Source organism: Narcine bancroftii, chromosome 3, assembly GCF_036971445.1.
Source record: "Narcine bancroftii isolate sNarBan1 chromosome 3, sNarBan1.hap1, whole genome shotgun sequence".
In the NCBI taxonomy this organism is placed as follows: Eukaryota; Metazoa; Chordata; class Chondrichthyes; order Torpediniformes; family Narcinidae; genus Narcine; species Narcine bancroftii.
In genome coordinates, this window is record NC_091471.1 from 254,272,352 (window position 1) to 254,297,168 (window position 24,817).

At 45.2% G+C, this 24,817-nt stretch overlaps 1 protein-coding gene and 1 long non-coding RNA gene across 3 annotated transcripts in view; one reads left to right on the forward strand and one right to left on the reverse strand.

The window, feature by feature from the left end:
• The window catches only part of LOC138758559 (outer dynein arm-docking complex subunit 3-like), a 61,630-nt gene extending 42,660 nt beyond the window's left edge, over positions 1-18,970 (reverse strand). The window contains exons 1-6 of one of the 2 annotated variants that reach the window (XM_069927653.1): positions 18,788-18,970; positions 16,753-16,874; positions 13,287-13,361; positions 8,111-8,290; positions 6,440-6,541; positions 3,784-3,909 (exon numbers count right to left, since the gene is read on the reverse strand). In XM_069927653.1, the coding sequence (XP_069783754.1) occupies positions 3,784-3,909; positions 6,440-6,541; positions 8,111-8,290; positions 13,287-13,361; positions 16,753-16,874; positions 18,788-18,854 (672 nt within the window). In that variant the 5' untranslated portion in view covers positions 18,855-18,970. The remainder of the gene's footprint in view (positions 1-3,783; positions 3,910-6,439; positions 6,542-8,110; positions 8,291-13,286; positions 13,362-16,752; positions 16,875-18,787) is intronic. The other variant, XM_069927654.1, reaches the window with a different exon arrangement.
• LOC138758562 (uncharacterized) lies at positions 1,008-4,634 on the forward strand. Its single transcript, XR_011354349.1, has 3 exons — positions 1,008-1,858; positions 2,088-2,165; positions 2,987-4,634. It is a non-coding gene; the product is annotated as an uncharacterized lncRNA (long non-coding RNA).
• Positions 18,971-24,817: the final 5,847 nt, after the last annotated feature.

A 24,817-nucleotide genomic window follows, 5' to 3' on the forward strand; every position in this document is an offset into this window, starting at 1 on the left:
TTCACAAAGGACTGGAGGACGCTGTTTCATCAGGTAGTATGAAATACCTCACAAAGATAAGCGTATACAGAGCCGTTGTCATACCCACACTCCTGTTCGGCTCCGAATCATGGGTCCTCTACCGGCACCACCTACGGCTCCTAGAACGCTTCCACCAGCGTTGTCTCCGCTCCATCCTCAACATCCATTGGAGCGCTCACACCCCTAACGTCGAGGTACTCGAGATGGCAGAGGTCGACAGCATCGAGTCCACGCTGCTGAAGATCCAGCTGCGCTGGATGGGTCACGTCTCCAGAATGGAGGACCATCGCCTTCCCAAGATCGTATTATATGGCGAGCTCTCCACTGGCCACCGTGACAGAGGTGCACCAAAGAAAAGGTACAAGGACTGCCTAAAGAAATCTCTTGGTGCCTGCCACATTGACCACCGCCAGTGGGCTGATAACGCCTCAAACCGTGCATCTTGGCGCCTCACAGTTTGGCGGGCAGCAGCCTCCTTTGAAGAAGACCGCAGAGCCCACCTCACTGACAAAAGGCAAAGGAGGAAAAACCCAACACCCAACCCCAACCAACCAATTTTCCCTTGCAACCGCTGCAATCGTGTCTGCCTGTCCCGCATCGGACTGGTCAGCCACAAACGAGCCTGCAGCTGACGTGGACTTTTTTACCCCCTCCATAAATCTTCGTCCGCGAAGCCAAGCCAAAGAAAGAAAAGAATTTGTGCAATGAGATGACAGTAAACTTGATGTCTTGATCTATGAGGGTGAGGACTACAATGCCACCTCCAACAGGGACCCTGTCCCTGTCTGTGCACCTTGGAGAGGTTGAGAATGAAATCTGGCTAGAGTGGTGATCAGAATGTAGGCTTTAAGCATGTCATCCATGGACATTGGCCCTACGGATCCTGTCCATGCTTGTACCACTTTCATGGCTTCTGCAGCAGTTCCCAATCATTCAGCTCAACCATCCAAACCATGACGTTCCAATGCCATAAAAAAACATCAAAAGAAAAAACACACAGCAATGCTGGAGGAACTCCGGGTCCATCGGAGGTAAATATAAATTACCGACATTTCAGGCCTGAGCCCTTCCTCAAGGAATAAGCAAAGAACAGGAAGGTGTAAGAATAAAGACTGAAGATTGGCTGGGGGAGGAGTCCAGGCCAACACATTAGAAGGCCCTATTGATCTCCAGAGAGTATGGCAGCTGCTTATAGAAGAAAGAACTGAGTGTGTGAACAGTTTTTCGGATCAGAAAACTGCACTATAAACCATGTTACAAGAAGATGGTTCCATTAAAAGTCCAAAGACAGATATTGGTTGTGAAAAACATGACCAAATTTTAACCGGCAAACTTTAAAACATGAGGAATGACATCATCACTAGGCCAGCGTCGAATGCCAAAAATAACTGATTCTGAAAGAATGCGCTCTATCATGTTTCCACAGTGATGTAAAATGGCCCAGAAATTGACATAAAATCCTCTTCTACAAATAATTCATTTTCATGCATGGCTTCTCTTGAAATACAGTGTACTCATCCCTTTCACTCTGGCAGGTTTTAGCTCCCTTCCTTAACCCATGGACACTATTATTTTTAAAATTTGGCCTCCAGTATTTTAGTAGTTTTCGGCAGAAAGTTTGTGGCTTGGAATTGTATAAGTTCTTGGCACAGAACCTTGTGGTTCAAAAATCCACCAATCCATATAATTTCATACCCTGAGAAATTTCACGTGATTCTAAATCTTTTTCCTTTTAAGTACTTATTCAATTTGGCTTCTACCAGAACAACACAGTTGGAGGAAGTGGCACGTTCCACAAAGATGGCAGTGATACAGAAACCTATCGTTCAATACTGCTGTAAGTTAATAACCTTTCTGTGAAAGCAAAGCCTTCAAATTCTGCATGTTCGAATGATTAAGAAATACGCTGTGATTGGATGACATTGGGGCCATGGTTCCTGAAGCCATTCTATGCTGAAACTTAATCCACTCCATTGCTCTCCCATAACCATGGGAAGTTCAGGTTTATTGTCAGACTTCGTGCATGACATCACAGAAAACCCTGAGATTCTTTTCTTTTTCTGCAGGCCAGGCAGAAAGATATGGCAAGATCAAGGAACAGAAGTAGGCCACTCAGCCCATCGAATCTGCTCCTCCACGCCAATGTGAGCTAAAACCATTCTCACCTCTAGATCCAATTTCTGGCCTTTTCCCTTGATACATTGCCTAATTAGATACCTGTCAATCTCCTCCTTAAACTCAATGATTGGGCCTCCACAGATCCACAAATCCATGACCCCCTGGCTAAAGAAGTTTCTCCTCATCTCTGTTTTCATTGGGTCCCCTCTAATTCTAAGACTGTGCCCGCTTGTCCTGGATTCACCCACTTATACGCATCTACTCTGTCTAATCCTTTCAGCAATCAAAATCTCCCCTCATTCTTCTATACTCCAATGAATACAGTCCAAGCCAATAAATGCTCCTCATATGTTAGCCCTTGCATTTCAGGAATCATCCTCATAGATCTTCTCTGAACTCTCTCCAACATCAGTATATCTTTCTGAGATAAGGGGCCCAAAACTGCACATGAAGTCTCACCAAGGCCTCATAAAGCCTCTTTACTCTTATATATTATTCCTCTTGAAATTAATGCCAACATAGCATTCACTTTCTTTACTGCCAATCTAACCTGGAGGTTAACGTTTAAAGTATCCTGCACAAGGACCCCCATATGTATACAAAAACCGATTTTATATCACGGTAAATAATCGTGGTACTTTTATTTTTGTTGCTTCTCATCAAGATTATAGCATTATTCGAGGAGTTACTGTACTTTCAGCACAGTGTTCTAGATCAGCTATTCTCAAGGGGTCCTGCAACTGCTTTCCCCCCCCACCCCCAGAGAGGGCGTAGCGCCTTTAAGTAAAACTCTTGCTTTCTTTTCTCCTCACGTAATATCTTGTCTTTTTTTTTATGTCATCATCAGTAGAAATACAGAAGAAACCAAACTTGGACTGCTTCACAGGCAAGTGGGCCCATAAACTTAGTGCAGAGTCACAGAGGGAGCCATACCCGAGAAAAGGCGTGGAATGGCTGCTCCAGTTCATGACAATAAGCGTTGTGATACCTGGCTCCTCTGTCTCTACCCTCTGATAATGACACTTAGGCAAACGTAGAAGTTGCTGACTTGAGAGATCGTCGAGGAACTAAAGAAGGAAGAGGCAGGTTGGGGAACTGTGAAACCCTTCTTTGGTTCCCCAGTGACCTGGTTGGAAGCCACCAAGTGGATCAAAGAGGTTCAGAGAGCAAGAAAGAAGCAGAGGGAACGGAGCCAACTCCAGATTGATCTGCAGTAGCCAGTAGCTCCTCCTCCTGCATTCAGAAGGGGTGGATGTGAGGGTAACACTCCAAGGAATGAGGAGCCAGCAAGCCATGCTATTCATCTCAGAGTCCTCCAAGATGGTTTTCAATCCAAAGTCCGCACAGGGGAGCAGGATGAGACGCGCTCACATTTCTTCTTCCAAATCGTCCACAGAGGGAATTCTGTGATCCACAGCCTTAAGGAAGAGCATGGCTCAGCCATATTCTCGCGGACAGGTGCACAGAGGATCTGCTGATACTTTTATAACATGAAGATAGAAAGGCCTCTTAAACTTCATGTCCTCTATCATGGAGATCTGAGATGGTGGCAAGCAGGAAACACTGCACCTGCCAATCACCTAACAAACATTGGACTCTCAGTGCTAATGAATGTATGAGTGTTAGGTGTGTTGTTACTGGTACCTTAGCAGCATTGCGAGAGAGTTGAGCATCGTTATTCATGACCTGCAGGTCTTTCAGTTGCTGCCGTTGATGCAGGATCTCAGATTCCAGAGTGTCCAGTTGCTTCTGAAAGGTCACACTCTCCTCCTGGACAAAAACAAATGGAATGTGGATCAAAATTTGTAGCACATGATTGACTAACAGGGCAGCACAGTTTGCATAGCAGCTAGTGAGACGCTATTACGGTGTCAGTGACCCAGGTTCGAATCCCATTGTCATACATGGATTGTGGAGAAACCTGTGGCCTCCCTGTCTGTCTGGAATATTGTAGATTGTGGAGGGTCATGTAACCCCCCCCCTCCCTGTCTGAAACTTATTCGGAAGTTGCAACTTCATCCAATTAAGTTTGTACTCTGGCCATCCATTAGTGCACACCTTGCCATTGGCTCATTCAAATTACATAGTTCATCATTGGCTAGATGCCCAGTTCAGAACTGTATAAAACATTCATGAATAGCTCTACCTCATGGCCCAAGCCTCACACATCAGTCCACGCCAGGTCATTACTGTGGACATCACTGGAAGGTAAGGTGTGCAGTACACTGAACTAAGCCATAATACAGTGATAGATCAGTGCTTGCAGAGAGCTGAACCTCTGTTGGTCAAGGAACCAGGATTGTATGAAAGTTCCTCTCTGTGGGTACTCGTGCGTGAACATGTAGAAGATTGACAGCTACTGGTATCAGAGTCCAACCTGGGTCCAATGTGAATGTCTATGTAGTTGTTTAGTACTAGAATAAGTATCATTTGATTTTCTCTCCTGTTTGTCTCCTGTGAATTCAATAAAGTTACCTATAATTGTAAAAATTTAATTTTGTGACCGACTTGTCTCTCGTAAATCCATTGAAACTGATACTTTACAAACACAAAACCTGTGCTGTCCGTAAAGAGTTTGTACATTCTCCCTGTAACCTGCGTGGGTTTTCCCTGGGTGCTCTGGTTTCCTCCCATCAGGGGTTGTAGGTTAATTTGGGTGTAATTGGGCAGCATGGTTTAAATAGTTGGAATTGGTTCTATCATTCTGTAAATTACATTTAAAATTTAAAATTAATGCACCAGAAACAATTCATATATACGGCTGCTCTTCATCGACTACAGCTTGACCTTCAATATCATTATTCCCCTCAGTGCTGGTCAAGGTACAAATGATAGGCCTCTGTACCACCCCCCCCCCCACCCCCCGCATCTGGATCCTTGACTTTCTCATTGGAAGATCACAGTCAGTACAAATTGGAAATAACGTCTTCTCCTCACTGATTATCCCAAGGATGCGTGCTTCGGCTGCAGCTCTACTTGTTATACACCCACAACTGTGTGGCAGGCACAATTCCAATGCTTCCTACAAGTTTTCTGCTGACCACAATTGTCAGCAGAATCACAAACGGCAATGAGGAAGATAGAGGAGGGAGACAGATCAGCTCGTTGAATGGTGTAACAACAACAACCTTGCACCTAAAGTCAGCTAAACCAAGGAGACGATTGTGGACTTCAGGAAAAAGTCAGGGGAACACGATCAAGTCCTCATTGAGAGCTCAGTAGTGGAGAGGCCCAAGAACTTTAAATTCCTGGGTGTCAACATCTTTGAGGATCTGTCCTAGAACCTCCACGTTGATGCAATCAAAAAGAAGGCTCGCCAGCGGCTGTAATTTGTGAGGTGCCTGAAGAGGTTTGATATGTCACCAGTGATTCTTGTAAACTTCTACAGATATACCGTGGAGAGCATTCTGACTGGTCGCATCACTGGTTGGTATGGAGGCGCCAACTCTCAGGACAAGAATAAACTCCAGAGGGTTGTTAGCTTGGCCTGCCACATCACAGGCACCAGACTTCACTCCATTGAAGACATCCACATGAGGCGGAGTCTTAAAAAAGCAGCCTCTATCCTCAAAGACCCCCACCACCTCTTCACTCTGCTACCATCGGGGAAAACGTACAGGAGTCTGAAGACGATCACTCAGCAGCACAAGGATGGTTTCTTCCCCACTGCCGTCAGATTCCTGGATAATCAATGAACCACAGACACGGCCTGACTTTTCATGCAATATCATTGTAATGTTGTAAAAAAGCAGCCTCTATCCTCAAAGACCCCCACCACCTCTTCACTCTGCTACCATCGGGGAAAACGTACAGGAGTCTGAAGACGATCACTCAGCAGCACAAGGATGGTTTCTTCCCCACTGCCGTCAGATTCCTGGATAATCAATGAACCACAGACACGGCCTGACTTTTCATGCAATATCATTGTAATGTTGTAAGATGGTTATAACATGAATGTTGGGACTATGATGCAGTTGCAAAAACATTGAATTTCAATACAAATGCGAGGCCTCTGTACCCCCCACAATAAATCCTAATTCTGATTCTAATCTTAATATCACTAAATGCACATGTCAGCATCCAAGAAGCTGCATGAATTCACCATCTCTCCATGCTACAGATCCCCTCCAAATCCCATTCCTTCAAATTAGAATGGTCACAGTAATTACTGTCCAGAACTCATCCCGATGACAATGACTGGTGCAGGTTGTCTGGACAGAACAGGGTCTGAGTGAGCTGCTTTCCTTCCCACCGCAGTGACTCGAGGAATCACGTCTTCAGGAAGAGAAGGTGACCACACCTGAAGAAGGGCCTTCAGTCTCTGATACACCTTCATCACATGTGCTGCCTCACGACATTTCAGATCTGTTTTCTCCAGTCGATTCTCCAACATCCTCAACGTCTGAAACACAAAAAAGCCAGTGAAAGATTTCAGGATGGCAGAGAGCACAAGAAACATGAAATTGTTTTGTTACACTGATAAAATATGGAACCAGACCATAAGACATAAATGCAGAAATAGGCCATACAGCCCATTAAGTCTGCCCCACCATTTAACCATGAGCTGACCCACTCAGCTCCACTGCCCAACCTTCTCCCTATAACTTTTGATGCCCTGACTAATCAGCCCAAAAGAAACACCAAACATTGTTTTGTATATCTAGGGATTCTTCCACTCATGGATATCAATGTACAGTAAAATCCCCAAAATCCAGATGATATGGGGATTGATTGATGCCGGATAAGTGTATTTGCCAGTTGCTTGAAATTGTGATACCATTATGTTAACCTTCTATAGGAGCTGTATCGAGAGCAGCATGGCTGCATCACAGTGTGGTACGGTTGCTGCAGAGAAATGGACTGGAGGTCAATCCACAGGACCACAAGAGTGGCAGAGAGGATCACTGGAGTGTCTCTCCATCTCCCACCACCCCTCCACCCCCCCTCCCACCCCCACCAACAGCGACATGATCTACTGGGATCTTTGTCTGAAGATGTCACACAAAGTCATTGAGGACCTCCTTCCACCCCACACATAGCGTCTTTCAGCTGCTCTGTCAGGGAAGAGATACGGGAGGATCAGAGCCAGCACCACCAGGCTGAGGAACAGCTTCTTCCCACGGGCGGTGAGATGAATGACCAAAGGAACCGCTCACACTCACCATCTGAGACTCTCATAGACAGGAAATAATATTTTTTTATTTGTATAGATGAAATACTTGTCCTGCATATGAATTGTTTGTCTGAAAGTGTGTTATATCTGGTTGTGTCTGCTTGTTTTGCACCGAGGAATGCTGTTTCATCAGGATGTACTTGTACAATCAATGACAATAAACTTGACGACAAATCAGCAGGACTTGATCGGTTGCTGTGGGACCGTCCAGGCTAGCAGTGAAATCTCAAGTCCCATCAAGCTGAGCTCTGGTGCACTTCAAGGCTGTGTGATCAGTCTGCTACTGTGTATGTTGCTCACTGACAACTGCACTATGAGATTCAATTGCAGAATCATCAGGTTTGAAGAAGATACAACATTAGTTGGGCTCATCAACAACAGTGGTGTTGGCTGTCAGAGAAGAGATTGGGCAGCTCGTAAAATGGTGTGAGAACAACAACCTGGACAAGATGTAGATGATTGGAACTTCAGGATCACAAAGGTCAACCACTCTCCATGACACATAAATGGCTTCAATGAGTAGTAGAGAGTGGAGAAAAGAAAATTCCTCGGTTTGCATATAAAGGACTTCCTTTGGCCTCTCAACACCACCTCATTAGTCAGGAAGGCACAGCATCCAAAGGCGGTGATGGAGGGCAAGGCCTCCGGCCCCCACCTTGAGAACTTTTTAGAGGAGCACAATTGAGAGCATCTGATCCGGCTGCATCACTATGTGGGACGGCAGCTGCAGAGCATCGGACTGCGAGGACCGTTGCATTTTATAAAATGCTTCACAATTCCCTGGGATGCCAGTCTCACCTGGGCATCCTCCGATGTGCTCTGCTCTACCTCTTGCAGGAAGGCAACCTCCTCCATCGCCCGCGTGTATTGCAACTCCAGATCCATCTGATGTTTCTTCTTCACTTCCGTATCATGTTTAAGAGCATTCAGGCGTTTCGCTCTGTCACAAACCTTCTGATCCATGACTATAATGACATCCTGGGCAATGAATGAGATATAGTAAATAGTTAAATGATACTTACAGATTGCAACAAATCAAAATGTTAAAATGCATATTAGGTATAAGCAGAATATGTGAATAAATTCTTGGCAATGCAGACACCTGCCAGTGTTAGGTCTGTCTATCATCGAGCCAGAGCACTATTTTAATCAGACAATATTGAATTTACTTGAAATTAGATAAAGGTTCTGTTATTGTCATGTAATACTACATACATGAAATTCTTTGCCTTTTGTCCACCGTGAGGCAGACAGGGAGTCGCCACTTTGTCCAGCCCCCCTCACAAAAAACCTACAGCACCTGGTGTTCCAAGTACTGACCAGGCCTGTACCCGCTTAGCTTCCGAGATCAGACAATCTCAGGCTATCACGTGCTGGAATTAGACAAGTTCTCTGTGTCTGCGTTCCCCCGAACTTACAGACAGTCAAGAAACCAATGTTCTGGCATTCTGTGACGCAGATCATGATGAAAAGTGAGAAAAAGTGAGAGGAGTCCATCAGGTTTAGGCAACAAGGATGAGGAACATAAAAATGCAAGAAAAACATTAAGAAAGAAATCAGGAGGGCAAAAAGGTTAGGAAAAATCCTAAGGGATTCTGTAGGCACAGTATATTCAGGGCAAAAGGATAGTAAAGGAGATAAAATTGGTCCTTGATATCAAAGAGGTTGGCTATGTGTGGAGTCAGGAGAGAAGGGGGAGATCTTAAGTGTTTTTTAATGGCATCTGTATTTACTCAGCAAATTGGCATCGAGGCTATGGAAGTGAAGCAAACACCGTGAGGTCAAGGAACTAATATGGATTAATCAATTATTGATTATAGAGGAGGTGCTTGCTGTCATGCAAAAAACATGCCCAGGGCCTCTCAAGAATTCCCTTAATCCTTGAAGAAGGCCTGCGTAGAAATTGCTAGGGCCCTGGCAGATATATTTAACATGCCCTTAGCCACACTAGAGGTACTGGAGGATGGGAGGGTAGCTCATGTTGGTCTGGGCCGAAAAAAAAGGCTGTAAAAATAATCCATGAAATTATAGGCTGCTGAACCTAACACTAGAACAAGCACAGAAAAACAGGCCATTCTGCCCTTCAGCTCTATGCCAATCAATAAAGCTAGCTAGTCCCATTGACCTGCTCTCATTCCCATAACCCTCCAGACCTCTCCTCTCCACATATTTATCCAATTTATAAGGTGCTCTAAGAGATCAGATATTCAAGTATTTGGACAGGCAGGGACTGGTTAGGGATAGTTGACGTGGCTCAGTGTGTGTTAGGTCATGTTTAACCAATCTTAACAGGAAAGATGATGAAAGAAAATCATGAATGTTGTCTTCATGGCCTTTAACAAGGTCCCACATAGGAGTCAGGAACGTTCAGACACTAGGTATTCATGGTGAGTTAGTAAATTGGATTAGACGTTAGCTAGACGGGAGAAGCCAGAGAGTGGTAGTGAACAATTGCCTTGCTGACTGAAGGCCTTTGACTTGTTATGCGCTTCATGGATCAATGCTGGCTCCACTATTGTTTCTCATCTATATTAATGAACTGGATGATAATACGGTAAATTGGATCAGTAAGTCTGCAGATAACACTAAGATTAGAGGTGTTGTGGACAGTGAGGAAGGTTTTCAAAGCTTGCAAAGGGATCTGAACCAACTGGAAAAATGGCAGATGAAATTTAATGTAGGCAAATGTGAAGCATTGCATTTTGGAAGGACAAACAAAGAAAGGACACACTATAAACAGTCGGGCACTGAGGAGTGTGGTAGAACAGAGGGATCTGTGAATACAGACACATAATTCCCTGAATTCAGCGTCACAGGTAGATTGGGTCATAAAGAGAGCTTCAGCACATTGGCCTTCATAAATCAAAGTTGGGATGTTATGTTGAAGTTGTATGAGGCATTGGTAAGGCCAAATTTGGAGTATTGTGTGCAGTTTTGGTCACCTAACCTCAGGAAGGATATCAATAAGATTGAAAGATTACAGAAGATGTTGCTGGGGCTTGAAGAACTGAAACACAGGGAGAGGTTAAATAGGTTTGGACTTTATTCAATGGAGCATAGAAGAATGAGGGGGGGTGATTTGATCAAGGTGTACACAATTATGATGCGGATAGATAAAGTAAGCAGGAATTTTCCACTGAGGGGAGGTGAGATACAAACCAGAGGGCATCAGTTCAGGGTGAAAGGGGAAAAATTTAAAGGGAACTTCTTCACACAGAGAGTGGTGGGAGTGTGGTACGAGATGCTAGCTAAAATGGTGAATGCAGACTCAATTTTGACAAGAAAAATGTGGACAGGGGAGTGAATGGGAGCGGTATGGATGGACGTGTGAAACACAGAAATGATTTAGTATCTTAGCAGATCTCGAACAGGAGGTAAAGGCTTGAGCCCTTCTCAAGGTATGCAAATCAGTGGGACTAGGCAGAAAAATATTTTGGCACAGACTAGAAGGGCTGAAGGGTTTGTTTCTGTGCTGTCATGTTCCATGGTTCTATAGATCTAACATTGAAGAGATCTATCTCACCTAGATGTCCATATCTTCTCTCAAAGTGTTTCATATACACCATTTATTTTCCTATTCCCCCTCACATATTCATCAACTCCCAGACTCTCCTGACATCTACTTACAATTGGGAAATTTACTGGAGTCCATTAACTAACCCACATGTCTCTAGGATGCAGGAAGAAACTGCAGTGCCTCTGGGAAATACAAATGGTCACAGAAAGAACATACAAGGTCCACAAGGACAGTGCCCGAGGTGAATAGTGAAGCGGACATCCATTGTGGAACAGCGGTGTCTGAAGGGTGATGAAGTTGTGGGACAATTATGGAGGCTGGCGGTAGTTAAAGAGAAAGTAAATCAAATTTTTGAAAGATCAGGGAATTGATGACTGTGGGGAACTTCTTCAGCATGATGCTGAACCAAGCCATGAAAGACCTCAACAATGAAGACGCTGTTTACATCCGGTACCACACGGATGGTAGTCTCTTCAATCTGAGGCGCCTGCAAGCTCACACCAAGACACAAGAGCAACTTGTCCGTGAACTACTCTTTGCAGACGATGCCGCGTTAGTTGCCTATTCAGAGCCAGCTCTTCAGCGCTTGACGTCCTGTTTTGCGGAAACTGCCAAAATGTTTGGCCTGGAAGTCAGCCTGAAGAAAACTGAGGTCCTCCATCAGCCAGCTCCCCACCATGACTACCAGCCCCCCCACATCTCCATCGGGCACACAAAACTCAAAACGGTCAACCAGTTTACCTATCTCGGCTGCACCATTTCATCAGATGCAAGGATCGACAACGAGATAGACAACAGACTCGCCAAGGCAAATAGCGCCTTTGGAAGACTACACAAAAGAGTCTGGAAAAACAACCAACTGAAAAACCTCACAAAGATTAGCGTATACAGAGCCGTTGTCATACCCACACTCCTGTTCGGCTCCGAATCATGGGTCCTCTACCGGCATCACCTACGGCTCCTAGAACACTTCCACCAGCGTTGTCTCCGCTCCATCCTCAACGTTCATTGGAGCGACTTCATCCCTAACATCGAAGTATTCGAGATGGCAGAGGCCGACAGCGTCAAATCCACGCTGCTGAAGATCCAACTGCGCTGGGTAGGTCACATCTCCAGAATGGAGGACCATCGCGTTCCCAAGATCGTGTTATATGGCAAGCTCTCCACTGGCCACCATGGCAGAAGTACACTAAAGAAGAGGTACAAGGACTTCCTAAAGAAATCTCTTGGTGCCTGCCACATTGACCCCCGCCAGTGGGCTGATATCGGCTCAAACCGTGCATCTTGGTGCCTCACAGTTCGGCGGGCAGCAACCTCCTTTGAAGAAGACCGCAGAGCCTACCTCACTGACAAAAGACAAAGGAGGAAAAACCCAACACCCAACCCCAACCCACCAATTTTCCCCTGCAACCGCTGCAACCGTGTCTGCCTGTCCCACATCGGACTTGTCAGCCACAAACGAGCCTGCAGCTGACGTGGACATTTACTCCTCCATAAATCTTCATCTGCGAAGCCAAGCCAAAGAAGGAAAGAGATTGAATTGTAATGACTCAGATCTAGACCAGATCACCTTCTGGCTTTGATGCAGGAAGCAGGATAGCTGTGAGATAAGGTGGTTTTGTGTGTGTGTGTGTGTGTGTGTGTGTGTGTGTGTGTGTGTGTGTGTGTGTGTGTGTGTGTGTGTGTGTGTGTGTGTGTGTGTGTGTGTGTGTGTGCATGCGTGCGTGTGTGTGTGTGCGTGCGCGCTGACATCAGAACCTTATGACGTTATGATCCTCTACAGGTGTGTCGTTAAATGTGTGCTGACCAGCTGACCAGCTGCATCACAACCTGGTATGGGACCACCAATACCCCTGAGCAGAAAGCCCTGCAAAAGGTCACGGAAATAGACCGGGACAGCTGCCACAAGGCTCATAACACCAACTTCAGGAGCAGTTGCTGTGCCTCCACCATCAGACTCATGATCAATAAACTCAATCAGGGACTCGTCTAAGGACTCTTACTTTGCACATTATTTATTAATTAATAATTATCTTTTTTCTATATTTGCAAAGTCAGTCTGTTTGTATTTCTTTTTTTGTTTACATTTTTCACTTTTTCATATGATTATTTTCTTAAGTAAAGTCTTTTTGCACTACCGATCAGTAGAAATTCTGCCTGGCCCGCAGGAAAAAGGATCTCAGGGATGTATGTGATGTCCTCTGACAATAAATCTGAACTTTGAACTCTCAATTTAATTAATGTCAACTGTTAACAACTATCTATTTTTCCATAAACACAGCAAACATCAGAGTTAATATTAACAACTCATCAATGTCCTTTTAGATTCAGACCAACCTCAAATCTCTATTGGAATTAAAATTACAACTTCATTTTTTCACCTTCCAGTATTTCTAAAATATTTAGAAACAACCATTAACGGAGGGACAATGTTTCCAGAAATGTCAAAAAATGTACCTTTCCACTCTTGCGCCTCAGAGCCATTTTCTCATGATGATCTTGAAATGAGGCTTCAACAAGTTTCTCATCGCTCTAAAACACAAATGACAAATTTTGCTGGGCCATCCTATTTTTCAAAGCATTGGTGCCCTTAGTGTGAGCAGACGCGCAAAAAACAAATGCTGGGGTCATCCAATCACCACTGAAACAAGGTGCATTCAATTTGCAAAGATGCTTTGTAGAACTATTATTGCGAGATTTAACATCCAATCAAAAAAAAATCAGTAAAAGAAGTCATTTTAAAAGAGTCGATTAAACTTTAAATTTTAATTTTAAATTCAATTTTAAATTTAGACATACAGCATGGTAACAGGCCCTTTTAGCCCACAAGTCTGAGCCGCCCAATTACCCCCATTGAACCAACACTCCTGGTATGTTTGGAACAGTGGGACAAACCGGAACAGACAAACTCCTTACAGACAATGCTGGATTCAAACCCTGGTTGCTGGCGCTGTAACAGGGTGCGCTAACCGCGACACTAACTGTGCCAGTTCAGAGAAGTAAAGCTAGGTTTAACTACATATCACTGCCCCCCCACATCTCCATTGGGCACACAAAAGCCCAGGAGGTCATGAATATAACATGGTATAACATGATCACATCAGAGAAATATAAAATATCTTATTATAGGGAATTTTATATAAAATGTCCTATAGAGGGAATTTTATATGTATTATTTGTATAATGTTTGTATTCAGTATTAGTAATCAATTTTATAGAGTAAAGAAAAAGATACATCACCAACGTTTCAAGCCTGAGCTCATCATCAAGTTATGAGAAGGTGCCTGAATAAAAGGGTTTAGAGGTGGGGTGGGGGGAGGGGGAGAGGCAGGGAGTGGATAAGGGAGGGAGGGCACATGATGCACTATCAATTACATCAAAAGACTGGAGTTATAGGAAGGCAGGCTTTTATTACCGTAAGACTGGACACATGCTCCTGTTCTGGCCCAATTCCAGGACTTGTGCTAAGGGAGGGACTTGGACATAAACGCTTTTATTAAGGGATTCAAGGGGGAGGAGTCACAGAGGGAAGGCAGACCAGCCATACACAAGGATGCAGTGCCAGTGGCAAAGTAACCTCAGACAGTACACCAGTAAACAGGCGGAGGGGGTGGATAAATGTGAATGGAGAGGGAAGGGGGTAGAGAGCTGGAGGAAAGGAAGAGAGGGAGAATGGCGACTGGTCAAGCAGATACCAGAAAAGTCGATGTTAATGCCATCCAGTTGGAGAGAGCCCAGACGGAATCCAGCAGAAACTGGAGAATTCGATGTTAATGCCACCTGAATTGGAGGTTCTTTAAATTTGAATGAACAAGGATGGGCTGGGAGCCCATCATAAGTGAATGGACTCTCGACATAGGATCTCTTTGTGGTTAATATTTGCAAGATGAATGCTGCCCAGCATGTGCAGCCTTAAATTTGTGTAGATTTTAGTAGATGTTGAATTGAATGGATATCTACATATTTGGTATGAGCACCTGCAGCCCAGAGGGGTGCACCTACTTGGCCATTGAGAAGATCAATGGCATAGCAGAGATCCAGTGTTTCACCAAGGTGGTCCCAAGCTCATTTTGAGAAGTTTTTGCACTACACTCATTCCTCACAAGATCTTCAAAGAATTTTCTTTATAGGTTCAATGTCAAAGGTGTGGTTAAATGTTGCTGCCAGGTCAAACGGTGTTGGACCACAATTTTTTTTTTTGGAACAGATAATGTTGAAATAAGCATGTATTTTGTGAATGTTGAGGTGAAACGAGAGAGTGTGGACAAGATGGTTTTACAGTGGGGAGTGTTATTTAAGGTCCATGGTCTGCTTACTTTACCTTCAAGGTAGGCACAAGTTTTATGATTGTCCAGAAATATCCAAGATATTTGAAGCAGACTGGAGCAAATGAGATAGTAGGATATTTTAAGCATCATACCTTCCTAAAAACAGCATTGCATGTTTAGAAAGCTTAGAATATTATGTTCTGTTCTGGTCACCTTGTTACAGGAAAGATGTGGAAGCTTTGGGCAGGGTGCAGAGGAGAGTTAGACAATGTGTCTTATGAGGCAAGGTTAGCAGAACTAGGGCTTTTGTCTTTGGAGTGAAGAAAGATGAAAGGTGACTTATTGGAGATGTGGAAGATCATGATAGGCATAATAAGGTAGACAGAGAGGACTTTTTTCACACGAGAGGACATCTGTACAAAGTGAAGGGATGAACATTTAGGAAAGACATTAGGGATCAATTTTATTTAAATTTTATTTTACACACAGAGAGTTGTGGGTGCCTGGAATGCTTTCCCAGGGGTGGTAGTGGAGGGCGGAACAATAGGGGCATTTAAGAGACTCTTAAATAGGCACATGGATGCTTAGTAAGGAGAGTTTGGTGTTTTTTGGGTAGGTTTAATATGGGTCAGCACAACAGTGTGAGCCAAAGGGCCTGTACTGTGCTGTAATGTTCTATATTCTATGCTCTGCAAAGATCACTGAGTGCAGTGGCAGAATTAAGGCTATGCTGGAAAATATTCTTGATGTTCATGAGCACGTGGGTCTCAGCAAGTTGACATGGCATAAATCGACTTGTTCTTGGCAGACGTAAGGCTTGTTAATCAGGCTAAACCTTCTGAGGATGAGATGCCCAACGCAATGGTCGTCTGCAGTGCCTGTGATCCCTGGCCAGTTTCCCAGCTTTCATTGCAGCAATAGGAATGCTTACAGAAAGGAAGGATATGGCCAGAGCCCAGAAGGTTTGAGTGCAGGTGTCAACACCAGCTTTGAGGCAGAGGTTTGAGCTACTGGCAGAAATTTTGACTGACTCTCAGCCTTCCTACATTCCCCAACTTAAAAAAATATTGGCAAATTATCCTTCTGCCCACATAATTTCTTGCCGAAGCTCCCTTCCAAAATCCCTCCGGCTGCACTCTTAAAACTTTTCAAATTAATCTCTCCCTTTTTGATGCAGTTTCTCATTCTTTCCTTTACCCTCCGTGGAACATCTCAAGACAGTTTCTTGGCATAAGCATGTCATAAGTCCATTTTCCACTGGCTGTGCAGTGTCCCGGGATAGGAAGCCCTTTATGCCATTTCCACTGGGCCACCCCTAACTGGGACACAACTCATCCCTGGGGATGGAGTGTTCTATCTTCAATTGGAAACGGATGACTTTCCACTGGTTTTATCAGCACGCCGGGGACATAAGTAGGGATCAAGGTGGTTAATCCATTTGACACTGATTTGCTGACAGTTTTCTGTTTCCACTGGCCCCTGTCCTAGTTAATTCCTGGAGCAAGGTGCCAGTGGAAAAGGGGCTATTGATTCTAGTTTGTCTTTCCCACTGTCACTGGAGTGTAAGGATATTGAGGTGCATTTGACCAAGTAATCAAGGCTTGCCCATCTGAGAGACGTGCACGTTTGAGCAGTTGACAGGTGCCCAACCTTACCACCAATGCTGCAGCCAGCGCTTTGTGCAATCGTTTGTTCTCTTGTCTCAGGTGTTGAATTGTCTCCTTATTTTTCTTGATTTTGTCTTGCGAAGTCTCATAATAAACCTTTCGATCACCCTCTGAAAAATAGCAAGAGGTACATGAGGATATGCGACGTGAACACGAAAGGTTTGCAAACGCTGAGATTGAAGTGAAAACCCACCGAAATGCTGGAGGAACTTAGCCGGTCTTTCAGCATCCAGAGTAGACAAAGATATATTGCTAACATTTTGAGACTGAGCCCTTCTTCAAGGAATAATTAGAATGAGCCAAGAGAAGGAAATTTCAGAATTCAGACAGTGCCGGCTGGGGGAGGAATCCGGACAAACTAAAGGTGTAAATTGGATCTGATGAGGGGAGAGGTGAGAATTTATTATGTCTGTGCGAAAGAAGACAAGGAGAGGGACAGGGCTGGAAGGAAGGTTTAATGAAAGCCAGAGAAGTCATTAATGGTAGCATAGAAGTTAGTGCAATGCCTTTTCAGTGCCAGCGAATGAGACAGATGGGAAGGTGAACTTACTCCTACTGCTGTGAGTGCGTAACGCATCATTGGTTGGGGATGGGATCCCCCCCCCCACCCTAAATTGCCAAGGGAAGCAAATTCCCAGGAATTTGGATTGCATTGTGAAAAGCCCAGGAGGTCATGAATTCCCAATAATTTCACTGAGACAAAGTAGGGTCACTACTTGCCTGTGGTGTGAAAATAGCTATAGGTACCACACACACAGAGACATATATACACACACAGATATATATATATAATATATATATATATATATATATATATATATATATATATATATATATGTATATATACATATATAGCGGCTACTTCGGTAAATCTACTAGAGCAATACACACACCAGGTTAATCTACACAAGGCTGACTTTATTCAGACTTCACAAGCTTCTTTTATATACCGCATGTCCTGGGCTCCACGGGACAAGGTGGGACGTCCTTATGAGTTTGCTGCTGATCCACAGGACTGGCAGGTCTAAGTTAAGCCCTGTGAGTGTCCCACGCCTTCCGGCAGGAGAATCAGCGGATCAATGTATTGTTCCTCGGTACGCAGCACTGCTGGTGTGAGGTCCATTAGGTGAGTATTCACCTGTCGGTACTATGGTTTTTCAAGCCCGCAGAACCTTGCTGAAGATGGTTCGTGATACCCCGCTCTGCCCGCTATACACACACACACATACACACACACACACACACACACACACACACACACACACACACACACACACACACACACACACACACACACACACACACACACACACACCACTATATATTCTTCTTTGGCTTGGCTTCGCGGACGAAGATTTATGGAGGGGGTAAAAGTCCACGTCAGCTGCAGGCTCGATTGTGGCTGACAAGTCCGATGCGGGACAGGCAGACACGGTTGCAGCGGAAAATTGGTGGGTTGGGGTTGGGTGTTGGGTTTTCCCTCCTTTGTCTTTTGTCAGTGAGGTGGGCTCTGCGGTCTTCTTCAAAGGAGGTTGCTGCCCGCCGAACTGTGAGGCGCCAAGATGCACGGTTTGAGCCGATATCAGCCCACTGGCGGTGGTCAATGTGGCAGGCACCAAGAGATTTCTTTAGGCAGTCCTTGTACCTCTTCTTTGGTGCACCTCTGTCACGGTGGCCAGTGGAGAGCTCGCCATATAACATGATCTTGGGAAGGCGATGGTCCTCCATTCTGGAGACGTGACCCACCCAGCGCAGCTGGATCTTCAGCAGCGTGGACTCGATGCTGTCCGCCTCTGCCATCTCGAGTACTTCGATATTAGGGATGAAGTCGCTCCAATGAATTTTGAGGATGGAGCGGAGACAACGCTGGTGGAAGCGTTCTAGGAGCCATAGGTGATGCCTATATATGCACATCACACATATATATATACACACACACACACACACACACACACACATCATACAGATATATCCACACATATCACACAGATATCACACAGACACACACAGAGAGAACACCCACCCAAGAGCTGGATCTTTTTCTGCAGATCCCAGATCTGCTCCTGCAGAGGGACTCGCACCCCCGGCATGGTCGAACCTCAGGGCTGCCCCCGTCCCTCTGGGTACTGAGCTCTGCGTTCCTGGACAGGACGGGACCTGGCCGCGCTCCCCTCCGTTGCCTCCCTCGCCGATCGCCTCTCTGCGCGGCTCAGTTCGCTCTATGTATCCTACTCCCGACAAATAACCAACAAACCGGTTGCTATGAAACCACGGCTTCCCTTTCCCGGTCAACAAGCGGCTCCAAAGCTGATCCCGGTCCCGAGTAACCCGCTTCCCACACCGACCTCAGCCACCCATTTCTCTGCTGTTGGTTCCCATTGCCTCATTCCACCACCGTAATTCTCTATCCCCTCACACCTCTCCCTACTTACCCACCCATCCCCATCCTGAGTTCCCCCGTTCTTTCCACCTCCTATCCCTCAAAATCCCCATCTCCCTAACTCCCCTCCTGACCCTCCCCTTACTTCCTGCCCCCTTGTCCTCAGACCCCCAACTCCCCTCTTCGGTTCTCCTTCCCACCTCCCCCAGCCCTCAGACCCCTTCACCTATCCCTCTGTGCTCCCCTTTCTTCACAGCCCTACCCTCAGGGCCCTCATCTCCCCCAACTCCCCTGTGAATTTCCCCTTCTCACCACCCCCACCCTCAGATCCCTATCTCCTCTCTGACCTCCCCTTTCTTCTCACTCCCAAGCCCTCAGACACCTTCATCTCCCCAACCTTCAGACACCTTCATCTCCCCACCCCAATGAACTCTCTTTTCTTCCCACCCCACAGCCCTTAGACCACCCTCACCTCCCCTTCCCACTCCCCTCTGAGCTCCCCTTTCTTCCCACCCAGCTCTCTCCTAAGAACCCTTCCCGATTCTCCCTTACCTACCATCTCCACTCACTGACCTCCTGGACTTCCCAATCCTCCATTTTCCCATCTCTTCTCTCTCTCTCACTATCCCGCTATCTCCTTTCCTCCAGCTTCCACCACATTCCCTCTCCATTTAGATATATACCCTCTCCCCCATCACTTCAGCTTTTATTTTCATGTGCCCTCCAACCCCTATCCACCTATGACCTCTTTCCTTTGGCCCAGTGCTCCTCCTCCTGTCCCAACATTTTATTCAAATGCCTGTCTGCTTGACGAAGGGCTAAGGCCCAAAATGATGGTTGCATATCTTTATCCTTCCTACATAGGAATGCTGTGTGACCTGCTGAGATTCTCCAGCATTTTTGTGTACACTGCTTGGTTTAATTTCCTGGGCAAACTGTGAGAACCTGAAGGTTACTGAATGGCTGAGGCCATGTCCCTGGAGAGAAATAGTGAAACTTTTGGAATGTAAGGGTTCAATCAGACACGCAGCATGGTTTTAGAAAGGGAAGATCTTGTTTGACAAACTTGTTAGGATTCTTGCGGTGGAGAGAGGGATATTTGGATTTCCAGAAAGCGTTTGATAAGGTGCTGCACAAGAGACTTACAGGAAAGTGGAGTCCGGGGAAGTATATTGGCCTGGTTTGAAAACTGGTTGTCTGACAGGAGGCAGAGAGTCGGGATAAATGGGAGTTCTTCAGGTTGGCAGAGAGTAGTAAGTGGGGTGCCGCAGGGGTCAGTGTTAGGCCCACAACTGTTCATCATTTACATTGATGACTTGGAGGAGGGGACAAAATGTGGTGTAGCCAAGTTTGCGGATGACACCAAATTGAGTGGAAGAGCAAATTGTATTGCGGATGTGGAGAGTCTGCAGAGGGATATAGTTAAGCTGGATGAATGGGCAAAGGTCTGGCAGATGGAGTACAATGTTAGTAAGTGTGAGGTTATCCACTTTGGCAAGAAAAATAAAAGAGCTGAATATTATTTAAAGGGTGAAAAACTACAGCATGCTGTTGTGTAGAGGGACTTGGGAGTGCTTGTGCATGAATCACAAAAAGTTAGGTTGCAGGTGCAGCAGGTTATTAAGAAGGCAAATGGAATGTTGGCCTTCATCGCTAGAGGAATTGAATTCAGGAGTACAGAGGTAATGTTCCAACTATATAAGGTACTGGTGAGACCGCACCTGGAGTACTGTGTCCAGTTCTGGTCTCCATATTTGAGGAAGGATATACTGGCTTTGGAGATGGTCCAGAGGAGGTTTACTAGGTTGATCCCTGGGATGAAGGGGTTGACTTATGATGAAAGATTAAATCGTCTAGGATTGTATTTGCTCGAGTTCAGAAGAATGAGAGGAGATCTTATAGAAACATATAGGATTATGAAAGGTATGGATAGGATAGATGTAGGAAGGTTTTTTGAGCTGGCCGGGGAAACTAAAACGAGAGGACACAGTCTCAAGATTCGGGGGAGTAGATTTAGGACAGAGATGAGGAAAAATAGTTTTTCCCAGAGAGTAGTGAATGTTTGGAATTCTCTAACCAGGGAAGTGGTTGAGGCTGCCTCATTAAACATATTTAAAATTCGGTTAGATAAATGTTTACATGATAGAGGAATTAGGGGATATGGGGAGAAGGCAGGTAGATGGAGTTAGGTCATAAATTAGATCAGCCATGATCGTATTGAATGGTGGAGCAGACTCGATGGGCCATTTTTGGCCTACTCCTTTTCCTTCTTCCTATGTTCTTATGTAGAAGTGGTCGGTTCCCAATGTTTCGGGTTGACACCCTTCCAAAATGCTAGCTGTCCATTTTTCCCTGTGGATGCTGCCTGACCACCAGTTCCTTCCAGCCACTCGCTGTTTGTGTAGCAGTTAGTGTAACAGCTTTACAACACCAGCGATCAGGACTGGTGTACTTATCCTGTGTTGTCTGTAAGGAGTTTGTATGTTTTCCCATGTCTGCGTGGGTTTACCTGGCTCCCACCATTCGAAGCATACCAGGGGTGTAGGTTGATTGGTTGTAATTGGGCGGCACAGACTCATGGGCCGAAATGGCCTGTTACCATGCTGTATGCCCAAATTTAAATTTAAAATTTAATTTCCTGGAAATGGGCACAGCGGATTCATAAGCCAATCTCATCTGGGCAATCCAGTTCCACAAGAATCCTCTGAACAGGATGGGTTGATACTTTGACCCACACCTCATCAGAACTTAAACTCAATACTGTTGAAGCTACAGTGCCTGAACATTGTTTTTAGATTCATATTTATTTTCAGAGTACATGCATGGTATCACATACAACCCTGAGGTTCTTTTTCCTGCAGGTGAGGCAGAATTACCATTTTTGGTAGTGCACAAAAATACTGTACACAACTAAAGCAAATTAAGAAATGTAAGCTGATAATGAATGTAAACAACCCATGCAATACAAAGAAAGTTTTAAAAATCAATAAAGTGCCCAAGTAAGCGTCCTTAAATAAGTCCTGATCGAATTTGTCATTGATGAGTCTGATGGTGGAGGGGTAGCAGCTGTTCCTGAACCTGGTGGTCCGAGTCTTGTGGCACCTCTTTCCTGATGGCAGCAGCGAGAACAGGGTGTGGGAATGTACAGGTTGGCACAGCATCGAGGGCTAAAGGGCCTGTACTGTGCTGGAATGCTCTATGTTCTCAACGTTTATCCTCACAACCTGCAATGATCACCATCATTCTTTGTATATTGCCTGCCAATCACGCTTATCTCCATGGAGATTTCAAAATGATCTAAAATGCTGAAGGTGCCCCAAGGCATTAAAGTTAGAAATAAGATTTACAACAGCACAGGATCCTTGCGCCGTGCAGGAAGGAAAGAGGCCCTTCTGCACAACTCCACCACACTGACTGTTGTCCCTGTCCATGTTCCCTGCATCTCTCTCCCAAAATGTCCATCTAACTGCCTTTTAATCATTGAAATTCTGTTTATCTCCACCACCATCTCTGGCAGGTACCATGACCCTGTGAGTGGAAACACTTACCCCTCAAATTTCTCTTCTCCCACCTCAAACCAATATCCCACCTTTTAGACAAAACACAAAGATGCTGGAGGAATTTAGCCCGTCTCTCAGCACCCAAAGATATATATTTTAAAATCTAGCGACTGCGGGGTCTGGGCCCAAGATGGTGATGCCGATGTTTGGCAGCAGCCATGAGGGGCTGCAGATTCAGGGAAGCAGACTACTGGCGCATGGGACCAGAAAAATGGGAGACCACCCCCCCCCCCCACCGCCCCCACTACTGTTTGAGAAGGAGAAGCAGAAGTGACAATTCTATTGGACGGTAAGCTCTGCAGCGGTCCAGTGATTGGGCTCTGAGGCTGATGAATGAACAGGTGGCTGGGCTGTTGGCCACTCGAGCAGACTGCAGGCTACTAGTGACTGCAGTCAAGGGATTCACACCAGGCTGCAGACTGCTGGAGACTGGCTCAGGACGAGATGAGGAGGTACCAGGTATTGGAACAGGGACACAAAAGGGTACCTATGGAACTTGTGCCAAAAGTTCGGATTTGGAACTTGGGTTGCTGATGTTTTGGACTGGAATCTGCAGAGCCTGAGGGAGGACTGAAGGCAAATCCACGGACACTCAATGACTCTGGGAGTGACTTATTTGCTTCTTTTACTCTCACTGTAAGGGGTGCTGGCAATTCCTGCCTATGGTGAATCTTTGTATGGCTTACGGTAGACCCAAAGAAATTTTGCCTAATATTTCATTTTCTGTTTTATTACATGACCATAAAAAAATCTTGAATATTACGATGTTTCAGTTCTGAGCTCCTCCTCAAGGTCAGGCCCGAAACATCAGTAATGTACCTTTACCTCCCAAGGGCGCTCCGAGACTGGCTGTGTCCCTCCAACATCTCTTGTGTTTTGACTACAATTACAGCATCTGCAGAGTTTTGTGTTCCCCCCCCCACCGCAACCTACCCTTTTAGATTCCAGCACTCTATATAAAAGACTCTATCTGCCCAATACCTCTCAAAACTTTATTTATGTCACTTCTTAGCTTCCAAACCTAGTCTATCCTTACAAACTCATCATTCCAGGCAACATCCTGGTGAATCTTTATTGAATTCTACCATGCCCTTCCTGGAGTGTGGTGACTCTACTCCATAATCCAAGTGCAACCTGACTAATGTTCTGTGCAACTGCATCAAGACATCTTAACTCTTCTCCTCAAAGCTTTGGCCTACGAGGAAAGGGACATTGAGTGCCTTCTTTGTGGCCTTATCCACCTGTGTTACTATGTTAAGGGTGGTATGCACTTCCGTCCTAACTTTTGTGCAAAAATGGATTCCCAAGATGAATTGCCTCATACTTCACTGGATTACATTTCCCATCCAATTTTCTAACTGATCTTGGGCCCTCTGTACCCTTTCACAACGTTTTTGCCATCTATACCTCTTCCAAATTTTTCGTCAAATTTATTGTCACAAGTACAACCCGACGAGACAGCATTCTCCGGCCCTCAGTGCAAGACGCGCAGACACACAACCAGGCATAACACACGTACAGACAAATAATACACATGCAGGACAAGTATTCATATTTTGACATTATGTTCTATTTGTATTGTATTTAGATATGTTTTTGGGAGATAAATTGGGGCCGGTTTATTTTAGCGTAGGTCACGTAAAAACACTTTAAAACAGATTTTATTTAAAATACTGGAGTTCTGCTCAAGCCAGACAGGGCAGCTCCTGGGGGAATTTGCAAAAACACTTTGGGGAGTGCCCAAGAGACTTCACTAATGAAGCAACAGATGAAAGAACTCTGAGGAGTAGGTTCAGAGGTGCAGGCTATCTGGAAGTGCAGCTTGCCAGTCTAAGAGGGTCATGTGGATTTTGCAAGCAGAGAGAGTTGAACAGGTTTTTCTCTGAGGGTGAGAGAGAGAATTCAGTTCTGCAGTTTTTACAGTTCAGCAGCAGCAGCTGGGACTGGAACAGGACAAGCTGGAAACCTTGTAGAAAAAAACCCATTTGGAAAATGGGTTGTGAGTGTTTAGTTCAGCCTGGTCAAAGACCTTGTGGTTCATGCAAGAGGAGAGGACTGGCTGCCTAATATTTCACTTGAAATAAGGGAAACAAAAAGGAGGTCATCATCTGGA